Raw genomic sequence first — 11,428 nt, forward strand, 5'->3', positions numbered from 1 at the left:
TTCCACAAATCTCTATCATCTCTAAGATGCTATCCTATCAATATAGGCCAAGATTTCTAAAGAATGCTTTCAGCACCTTGTGGAATCAATGCCACATAGAATTAAGGCAGTTCTGAAGGCGAAAGGGGGTCAGACACAGTATTAGTACGGTGTTCCTAATAATCCTTTAGGTGACTGTATATAATATTTTTTTTTTATAAATTTGCAAAGATTACAAACAAACATTTTTTACGTTGTCGTTATTGAGGAATATATTTAATTTAATCCATTTTCGAGTAAGGCTGTAGCATAATGTGGAAAAACTGAAGTGCTGTGAATACACAAACATGTCACAGGAGAAATATTTTATTATTAAAAAATACGAAGAATTATAAAATCCTTAATTAAAACAATAGTGTTTGACAGTCAACATGACTTTTCCAAGCAAACTCGGCAAAAAATATTTCGTGCATCATAAGCCAAGTTCACACAGTAAAATTATATGCAAGAAAAGGATATGCTACAGATTAAAATACAGAAGTGTAATATTGTGGTGCTGTGTAGTTCCTGTGAAAAACTGCTCTAGTGGGTGGAGTAGCCTGAATGATATTTCCCCTATTGTGGGTGTATCTTTCAGAATATTTTCAAAACAATGCAGCTTGTGTAATAGGCTATTATAAGCCTTCTGTGTTGTTGTAAGGACACAGCAGAGTAAACAATAAGCGATAAACCTATGCTAGTCTGGGATAATACAGTATTTTTACTCTGATGAGTTTAGCTTTTTTATTCCATTTGTAAGGCTTTACATTTTTTAATTTATTTAAATTAAATAATAAATAATAAAATAATTCTTTACATTATTTAAATAGTTTGATTAGTAGGCTAATTTGGTGACTAGTACTGCAGTGTGTTGACGACAATGCATGAAATAAACCTTTCAAATGTATCTTTGCCCTAATAAAATGTATAAGCCATATAGCCGTGTTTGAGCATTCTGTCATACTTCATTTCTTGATTATTTTTATAACCAGTGTTTCACAGCCCCATTAGTAAGGTTCAAGTTCTCTTTATAAGCACCAAACTACACGCTTTGCTGTTTTCTCGTATTATAGATATACTTTAGAATTAAAGCCTCACAATAAGTTAAATTAACTTTAGAAGCTACATACTTATTGAGGAAACTGTTTTCTTAAGCTTGTAGTCATTATAATAAACACTGCAGTTTTTAATTGTTTATTGAATAAACAATGAACAAACCCTGGACAAATGTATACAAATGCAATATAAATATTTTTTTAAAAGAGCAACGTTAAATTCAATGGACTTGCATGGAATGGCACTGCTTTTTCATTAAGGACCTGCAGAAACTGCCACAGTAAAAAGCAACACTTGAGTTTACAATGCAGAATTTGTGCCAGAATGAAATATGATCCACTCAAGCTACATCTAAAAATGTAATTAAATACACTGTTACGCACTGTTATCTGGCAAATTAAATATTATATTAAGGACATAATTAAATATGCTTGGGTGAGGCTGTCATTTGGATTGTATTGATCAAGGTGGATGGTAGTTTTAATGGTAGCTTTTTGCAAGCAAATGTTTTCTGATTTATGTTTTCTTTTGTGCAGGTAATAGCATTATTAGTAATTTTTTCACTTGTTTGCTCATGTATGGAAGACAATTCATGCAACATTGAAATGTAATCAAATAGGGAATTGAAAGGAAACTATTCACCTTTGTTATAGCCTGCGTTACCTAGAATAGGTTTTGAAAAAAAAGATAAACGCAGGCAAACAGGAATTCTATACATCATGAATTTTATTTCAACATTCAAACTATTGTAAAGTGCCTTTTGGATAAAGTATGACATATTGTTAAATAGGTTACAACCATATATTAGGCTTAGCTCAATCTTAAAACATAAATAAAATATATATCATATTCTGACAATATTTTTTTCTTAATCACCATTATACACTCTTAAATAGCCATAAAGTGCCAATACACTCAAATGCATATTGCATAATTGTGTAATCAAATAATTTGTGCTGACTTTACTGTAAGGACATCCTGAGTGCACTAAGGTTACTGAGGAACTCATCATTGTCTTCATAACTCAGAGCTTTCTCATAGCACTCAATGGCTTGATGTTTCTCTCCTTTTTCCTTGTGAAGGAACCCTAGTATCCCATGAGCCTCCCCTTCCTGCGAGTTTCTCTCAATCCGTTTCTCAGCGATCTTCCTCAAACGATAGGCACTTTTCTTCCCTTCGTATGAATGTGGGCTCATCTTCAGACATTCCATGTAGTGTTTGATAGCTAACGACTCACATTTGTGGCAATATAGCTGGAATTCAGCGAAGTAAAAATTCACCACATGTAAATTGTCTCTTTTCACTTCAGCTGTTTTAAAAGTGACCCGAAACTGCTCTTCAGCCTGAGGCATGTTGCGGTTCTCTCCGTACAGCAGCGCTAGTTCGCTCATTGCAGAAATGAAAGAGGTCGTCAGGCTGGTAGCCATTTCTAAATGGTAGATGCATTGATCATGGATCTGTTGAATTCTTGACCCCTTGGCATGGTGACTTTGTTCCAGCTGAACTTGGATTTTCTTCTGCTTATAGCAGCGAGCCAACTGATGATGAATGAAACATGAATTGGGTGAGTGTTCAAGCGCTCGCTTCAAAAGAGCGATTGACCTGTCCTCAATCCCTTGATTCCGGAAGAATTTCGCAACATATCGGATGACATGTGGATGATCTGGAGATCTTTCTAAAGCCTTCTCTACCAAGCTTTCAGCTTCTTTGTACCTCTTGAAAACAACCAGTCGCAAGCTTAAGAGGACTTTGAGAACGTCATCATCTGGATTTGTGTCAATGGCCCGTCTCAGTTGCTTGATTGTAGACGAATCCTCCAAAGTGCACCCCGATCTCTCAAATTCGGTACGATACAGAGCAATAGCATAACCAGCGTTCCACTCACTTTCATCTGGTTCCAATTCTAAAGCCTTCCTGAAACATTCTTTTGCTCCTTCATAATATTTGTGTGAGAATTTAAGAAAAGTCCATCCCTTCTCACCAAGCACCTCTGGAACAGATGAAAACTCTTTTGGAATTGTTTCGATTATTCTCTTAAGCTTTTCCAGGTAACTTTCACACTCTGTGTAGTTCTTCATGTGGTAGTTTAACCAGGCAAGGTTTCCATAAGTTACAATAAGAGCATTGTGAAATTCATCCCTATGGCATTCAATGTGGAGCTCCATGGATTTCATGAGGTTGTTATGTGCCTCCTCGTGAGACCCCAGAAGGAAATGGATATATGCCAGAGCACTGTATGTTCGGGCAAGTCTTTCCTTCTTTTGAAGTTCCAATTTAATCTGTTCATCCAGCCTATTGAGAACATCATTTAGATCAATATCATCTTTTCTCAGAGCCCAGGTGAAGTGGCATTCCAGCTGGTGAAGTTTTGTTCTCAAAGTCCTTTCAGGTTCCATACTAAAAAAAATGGAGAGATAAGTAATTCAAAAATATCAAAAATAAAAATATGCAAAACTGCCCGAAAATTTAAAGTATATTTTTTCTAGTTACTTGGATTTCCTCATATATTTTGCCTATTTTTATTCATATATTTTTATTTAAATATTTAAAACAAAATATTTTAAAAAGTACATTATTATTCTTGCCCCTTGAAGTACATTTGATCATACTTTGGCATTTGATGGCTTAAGCAAAATACATTTTCAATTTGAAAATATATTTCTGTACGCTGTGCTGTTTACTACAAATATGTATAATAGATTTTAAATAAATATTCAAGGTTAAAGGTATTTTATTGTTATTCTGTACATATACACAATATATATACACACACACACACACACACACACACACACATATACAATTATAAAAAAAATAATAATAATAATAGACTACATTTAAAATAACTTATTAACCTAGGAATACATGAAAAAAACTAAACCCTATTATTAAATAACTAAGAAGCAACTCATATTAGCTTATTAAACCAGAGCAAAAATATGGTTACTTAATATGGCATCAGATAGTCTAAATAACTTTGCTAAACAACATTGTTATTCAACTGCAAAATCTTTGTAATTGTAGGCATGTCCTTACCTCCTCTTGGATGTCTGTGCGATAAATGTTTCAGAAGTCTGATGTGGAAAGGTTTTATGTCCTTTCCTAGAAATGGGAGGGTCAAACTCAGAATAGAAACTGAAACCTTGGCTGAAGAAAGATGGAAAGAGAGAGCTAAAAGCTGACTCATTTGATGTGTGATATTTGCTATTAAAATCCATTCCCAGACATCTGGTGTCATGCTTTTCCTGCATATTTTTTTCTGTCATTTACTGTCATGCCATATATATATATGAGGCTTAACAGATATCAGAAACAGATAAAAGATGCACAAAATGTTTATATATATTTTGTTGACTTGTGTCAAGTCAAGTCACCTTTATTTATATCACGCTTTTTACAATACAGATTGTTACAAAGCAGCTTTGCACTAAGCAGGAAAATAATGCAACAAAGTTTGTTTTTCGGCTGTACAGCAGCTCTAGAAGAAAATACACTGTAAAAAATTATGTTCAATAAGTTATGACAACATATGTTTTTACATTGTTTTAACTCATCAAAATAAGTTAAGAAATGTTAAACTTTTTTTATTAGTTATACAAGATGTAACTCATTTTTTAAAGTTTAACATTATTTAAGTTTAAATAACTTAAGCATCCAAGTCGATTGTACTGCAAAAGTTCAAAATTTGCCTTTTTTTTTTTTTTTTTTTTTTTGTAGTATCATTGTCTTAAAGGGATAGTTCACCCAAAAACGAAATTTCTGTCATCATTTACTCGCGCTCAATTTGTTCCAAACCTGTATGAATTTCTTTGTCCTGCTGAACACAAAAGAAGATATTTGGAAGAATGTTTGTAACCAAGCAGAGCAACCATTGACTACCATAAGTCAATGGCTGTTCTCTCTGCTTGGTTACAAAAGATTATTCCAAATAATCTTCTGCTCATCAAGCCTGCATTTATTTGATCAAAAATACTAAAAAAAAGTAATATTGTGATATACTGTTACAATTTAAAATATTTGGTTTTCAATGTATTATACTTTAAATGATCATTTGCATACTGTGTAAATGTATGTAAATCATTTTACATACATAGATCATTTACATTCTGTGATGCAAAGCTGAATTTTCAGTATCATTCCTGCAGTCTTCAGTGTCACATTCAGTGTCCTTCAGAAATCATTCTAATATGATGATTCATTTTCAAAGTTGGAAACAGTTCTGCTGCTTAATATTTTTTCATAACCTGAGATACTTTTTTATACTTTGATGAATAAAAAGTAAAAAAAAGAAAAAAGAAAAAAAGAAGCAAATGTTTTAAAAATTAAAATTTTCTACTAATAGAAAAATAGTATGTATTATGTAAAATTTACTGTATGTATTTCATGAACAATAAAAAAAAAGCCTGATGAATTTGAGAAAAATAAATAAATAAAAAATAGAAATCTTTTGTAACAACAATATACACTGCTGGTCAGTAATTTGGGGTCAGTCATTTTTTTTTACTTTTCTTTTTTTAAACAAATCAATAATTTTATTCTGCAAGGATGTGCTCAATTGATAAAAATGGATAGTAAAGGAGATTTATATTATTGGAAAATATTTTTTTATTTTGAATAAATGCAGTTCTTTTGAACCTTTTATTCATCAAATATATTAGGCAGCAGAACTATTTTCAACACTCAATAAATCAGAATATTAGAATGATTTCTGAAGGATCATGTGACACTGAAGACTGGAGTAACGATCCTGAAAAATTCAGCTTTGCATCACAGAAATAAATGATCATTTAAAGTATAATGAATTGAAAACCAATTATTTTAAATTGTAATAATATATCACAATATAATTTTTTTTTCTGTATTTTTGATCAAATAAATGCAGGCTTGATGAGCAGAAGAACCTTCTTTCAAAAACATTATAGTAATGTGTCCAAACTGCTGTTATGTATTGTACTGAAAATGTTGTTAGCTCATATTAATTGTGTTCAATGTTGCTTATTGGATAAAAGCATCTAAATACTAAATACATGCAAATAAAAAAGTGAATGTTATAAGGTTAGTAGCCTTATAGTAAGCTTGGCAAGAAACTAGTTTAAATTTCAGTCCAAAGTTTTTGACAGCTCTTCAGTATGAGTAGTTTTGCTGGGCAGACACTCCTTTGTATGCGTCTCCTGTTTGTCTTCAGAAGATATGAAGTCCAAAATCTCCAATGCTTCTTTCTTCTTAGTTTTGAGATTCCTCTCCGCGATCAGTCTGAGCTTCTTGCCAGCTTGTTTCCTTTCATAGGTATTGGATGGAATCATATATGCTGCCTTGAACTGACCGACTGCTTTGTCTTCATCCTTTTTCTTGTAGAGCAAGAACAAACCATAGCTTGTGTGGCAGTGCTGCTTATAAGACTCACTGAGAGCTTTGTCATCTATCAGGCTGCTAAAGATCTTCTCTGCCTCTTCAAGTTGCCTGTTCTCCCCATACGCCTCCGCTAAATTCACTTTGGCATAAATATTGTTAGGCTTCAGCTCTACAGCCCTTGAGAAGTGTTGGATACATTCAGCTACCTTAGAGGCTTTTTGAGCAGCAGGAATGCGCCTCCCGGGTCTCCTCTCCTCAAACATCTGAATAAGCTGTTGTTTGTGGCAAAGGCCAATTTGATGGTGCAGAAAGGAAGAGTTTGGAGCCAGCTCTGCTGCCCTCTTGAGGACAGACAATGAATCTTTAATGGAGCCCTCTGCCCTGAAGAATTTGGCCACATATCTGGTTACTTGTGGAACATCAGGAGACAACCTGAGGGCCTCTTTTATAAGGTTCTGGGCTTCCTGTCTCCTTGACCTCTGGAGTTTCAGAGCCAAAAGTACCATGATCTCAGTGTTTGTGGGCTCCAGGCTGAGAGCTTTTCTAAGTTATTCTGTGACTTTTCCAGTGTCTTTAGCTTTGTTTATGCCATCTATCCTAAAAAGCACTATTGCATAGCCCACATTAAACAAAATATTGTCTGGTTCTGCCTCAAGAGCCTTGGAGAAACTCTCTTTTGCTTGCTCATAGAATGTTCCTCCAAGTCTCAAAAAGCTCCAGGCTTTCTCAGCATGTATTAAGGGCAAGCTGCAGGAGTATTCCGATGAGCCTGTGATGTCCTTGCATATACTTTTCACTTTGTTCAAGTATTCTTCTGCATTATTTAGCTTCTTTAAGTGATAGTGTACCCATGCAAAGCTGGAGAATGTCACCAGAAATGTAGCTTCCTTTTGTTTGTCTTCCTTTAATGCTGATTCTGCCTTTTGAAGGTAGTCCAGTGCATTCTCAGTTTTACCCTCTAAGTGGCTAATAAAAGCCAGAAGGTTGAAATATGTGGCATGATACTTTTGTGGACAAAATTGAACCCTATCATGGAGTTTGTCTTGTAAGTTGTTCAAGTCCTTTGTGTCTGATTTTTCTACACCCCATGTAAAAAGGCACTCCAACTGCCTGAGCTTCGCTTCCATGTCTTTGTTGCTGGAGATATGCAAAAAAGAAATAATGAACAATCTCTTCATTCATACCTAATCAGTAATTTGTAAGAATTAAAAATAGCTTATATATATATATATATATATATATATATATATATATATATATATATATATATATATATATATATATAACATTTAACAGTTAAAGTTTAAATAACCACAGTAGCCTGCTGCCTACAGCTCATATTATTATTTTGCGAAAGTACTAATTTAGTCATACAGCTCTGGAAAAAAATTAAGAGACTCTTATTTTTTTTTCTAGCGCTGTAGATACAACAATAACTACGAGATATAGGCTAGCTAGCCAACATCAATTGAAGAAAATACAAATTACTTGTGTTTACATTTTGCTATGTGGTCATTTATGCATGCGTGTTTAAGACAAATTTGCTTAAGATTGAGCTATTTATTACATGCGTAGGCAATTAGACTATTAACAAGACGTTTTTATAAATGTGTCACAACAGTGCTAGTGATTCTCTTACCTCATAGCCTATTACGAGGATGTGCTCTTTCCGATGAAACCGTGTTTAGCCTTCAGAAATATTCGATGTCACGAAAACGAAAGTAGCAAAAAGGAGAGTGATAAGTTTCGCTTTCGTCATACGCTGTAAGAATGTACTTTGTTTCTGAATCTCGCTTGTTTTATTTTTTTAATTTATAGCCCATATTAACATTATTGGAAAAATAAATAAATAAATTTAAGACTTAATACAGTTTGTATAGCATATATAGCCTACCACCCCAGCACACATTGTTCATCGTGTCCCTGGCCAAAAATTCAAGCGGACGGCATGAATCGGTAAACATGTGTAGGCTAACACAGAACATTTCTTAAAAATCCATTCAGATACGCAGCACAATTTTCATTTAATGCATTTAACGTGTCATTTTTATTATAAATAAGAAACTTATTCAACAAATACCTTCAATTAGAGCCATTTTTAAGAAGGCTACTATTCTCACGTTTAGGCTATTTGAATGTAAAATATATTTAGAATGTGCTGAGTTTTAGTCAGCTATGGCCTTGTTTTGTTTGTTTGTTTGTTTGTTTGTCTTTATTAGGCTACCAATTTGTCTAGCTACACATCTGGGACAGTTTACTCCAAGTGACAAAGCAAAAATCCCCATATAACACCTTTATCCAAATAGGATGCAATATTGCGGTCGTTTTATTGAAAGTTTTCCATATAAATTTCACAAAATAACGATTTTGCAAATACATTGGAATTCCCAAAAATATCAATGTGTTCTCTGACTAACAAACTACCCAGTATACCCTTTTTGTGTGTGTGGGGGGGTAATTGACAGAAAATTACTGATGGAAGAGATACAATTACAGATTGAACGATCTTCTGAAAAATATTATGTGATAGCTATTATATTGCTAAAATGTTTTTTTAAATTCCAATTCCAATGTTTCTTTCAGGTCAACCTATGCTAATGGTCTAATTAACATATACTCTGCTAACTTTACTAAACCTGTTTTTTTGATATCTGGAGGGCTAAGCAAAACTAAACACTCAGTCTATCTCTGTTTCAGTCAATCTCATGTCAATCTTGAGTACTTATAGAGTAGTATTGCATCCTTTATATCTCCAAAAAGTCTTTAGTTTTATTATACTTATAAAAGAAATATAGGCTAAACCGAGTCTATCCGAAGAAAAAAAAAAGAGCGGCTGGAGGCGTATCAGGTGGGCGGGGCTAAATAATGACGAGAGCGCACAAAGCGGTGATGTCCTCAAGCGTGGAGAAGAAAACGTTACTCTAATAAACCATGGCTATCAATCAGATTCAACTAATGCATATATGATCCAGAATCAGATCAGGAGGCTGAAATAAATTGAACAGGAGAAGCAACAACAGCAGGACGTCCGTGTCTGTGGTATGTTCTAATTAGTGGCCTGTCAACATTTGTTTTGGTTTACTCGTGGTTTATGATGACATGATTTGGTTTATGGACTATAGTATGCAACTAAACATTAGCAGTAGCAAGCAAAACAATAGGTTACTGTCGTAACCCCGTATCTCTGAAACATTAAGTGGATAGATCCACAGATGGGAAGGGCATCCGTACCTGACCTCTGCAGAAGCATCCAATCGCACCAAGTCTGACAAGACAGGCAGGAGCGCGCAGCCAATGCCCAGTAAGGCCCCACCCCTTACCTGCGGGCATATATGGGTTACATACGCTACTGTACTTCAGTAAGTATATTCACTTCTCGTGCGGCAAGCGGTGGCAAAGCTGGTGGATCTCTCCACTCGATCTTTCAGAGAACTGGGGTTACGACAGTAACCTATTGTTCTCTTTCATCATCTCGTTTCGAGATCCACCTATGGGAGAGACTCCCATGGACAGCTCGCCGATTGCCCAATACACTCACAGTGAGGTCCTGTTAGCCAGAAAAAGACGGTCACCCCGAGGGGAGGTGCACGACACGTCTCACAATCATGAACTCGCCACACCAACGCAACCGCGAAACTGTGGTGTGAAGCAGGACATGAAACATAGGCTATGTGTGGCACACATAAAGAAGGCAGGGTTAGGAAGACCCCACCCCCAAGACCGAATGTGCTACTGAGGTTCTGGTGACATCCAGCTTGTAGTAACGCACAAACATATTGGAAGAAGCCCAACTGGCAGCAGAACAGATATCCTGCAGTGATACTCCCCTGACCAGAGCCCAAGAGGTGGCCAAGCCCCTCGTGGAATGAGCTCTGATGTTCCCTGGGGGTTGCACTCCCTTTGATTCATATGCCAAGATTATAGCGTCCACAAGGCAATGTGAGAGGCGTTGTTTAGACAGGGGATCCCCTCAGAAGGAGGAGCCCATGAAACAGAGTTGGTCACTCTTCCGGAACGCGCTGGTCCTAGACACATACGTTTGTAGCGCACGGACTGGACACAGGGCATTTAGCCTCTGATCCTCCGCGGAGGAAAAGGGCGGAGGGTGAAAAGCGGATAGCTCCAACACCTTCGATGTTAACGCAGGGAAACATTTCGGCATGAAGGCTGGATGAGGCTTGAGGAAAACCTTATCTCCACCCAGAGAGAAATTGATGCACGAGGGGTGGACCGAGAGTGCATGTAACTCACTGACACGTTTGGCTGACGCCAAGGCAAAGAGCAAGGCTGTTTTGAAGGACAGCAACTTAAGGGGAATAATCCCCAGAGGCTCAAAAGAGAATTGAGACAGATCTTCCAGCACCATGGAGAGGTCCCATTCAGGGATCATTGTCCTAATGACTGGCAACGAGCGACGGGCGCCCTTCATAAATCTGCGGATTAGAGAATGCTGCCCAACCGTTGAGCCCTCAAAACCCACATGTCAAGCCAGATAGACCTTAATAGTGGAAAAAGACCTGCCTTTATCCATAAGGTCTTGGAGGAAACACAAGATATCAGCGACTGAGCACTGATATGATGTGAGACCCCGCCCATCACACCACTCATCGAACACCTGCCAATTACGTCCATACAAGGACCATGTAGAAACGGCCCTGGGATTCTGTATAGTAGCCACCATGCGTGGGGGAAGCCCTAACGCGCTTAGGTTCGTCCTCTCACGGGCCAAGCCCAGAGAACTACCCTGTCCAGGTGTGGGTGATAAATCTCCCTGTTCGCTTAAGACAATAGGTCTGTGCAGAGGGGGAGGCACCATGGCTGGGCGTATAATAGAGGGATTATCTCTGCCAGCCACAGCGCTTTGGGCCACCTGGGTGCTATCAGGATGAGAGAAAATCCCCCCTCTCTCACCCTGGCCAGTGTGGGAATCATCAGGCACAGGGGGGGAAGGGCATACAGCAGCACTCTGGGCCACGGGTGCACAGTGCGTCCACCTCGAGGG

The 11,428-nt window shown here is 36.8% G+C and overlaps 2 protein-coding genes across 2 annotated transcripts; both read right to left on the reverse strand.

The window, feature by feature from the left end:
- Positions 1-1,833: 1,833 nt before the first annotated feature.
- ifit10 (interferon-induced protein with tetratricopeptide repeats 10) lies at positions 1,834-4,125 on the reverse strand. Its single transcript, XM_067429400.1, has 2 exons — positions 4,111-4,125; positions 1,834-3,471 (listed from the first exon to the last, which is right to left on the reverse strand). Exon 2 carries the CDS (start codon positions 3,468-3,470, stop codon positions 2,037-2,039), a length of 1,434 nt encoding a protein of 477 aa, XP_067285501.1. The 5' UTR covers position 3,471; positions 4,111-4,125; the 3' UTR covers positions 1,834-2,036.
- A 1,756-nt stretch (positions 4,126-5,881) lies between these two features.
- Positions 5,882-8,196, reverse strand: ifit9 (interferon-induced protein with tetratricopeptide repeats 9). The gene is given in 2 exon segments (XM_067429401.1): positions 5,882-7,563; positions 8,066-8,196. Coding segments are annotated over 2 exon segments (1,395 nt in total). The 5' UTR covers positions 8,071-8,196; the 3' UTR covers positions 5,882-6,173.
- Between the last annotated feature and the right edge of the window lie 3,232 nt (positions 8,197-11,428).

This window comes from Pseudorasbora parva, chromosome 21 (assembly GCF_024679245.1).
Source record: "Pseudorasbora parva isolate DD20220531a chromosome 21, ASM2467924v1, whole genome shotgun sequence".
Classification (NCBI taxonomy): Eukaryota; Metazoa; Chordata; class Actinopteri; order Cypriniformes; family Gobionidae; genus Pseudorasbora; species Pseudorasbora parva.

Bases quoted from the DNA above. Each gene is read 5' to 3' on its own strand.
- ifit10 (XM_067429400.1), bottom strand. From the start codon at position 3,470: ATGGAACCTGAAAGGACTTTGAGAACAAAACTTCACCAGCTGGAATGC.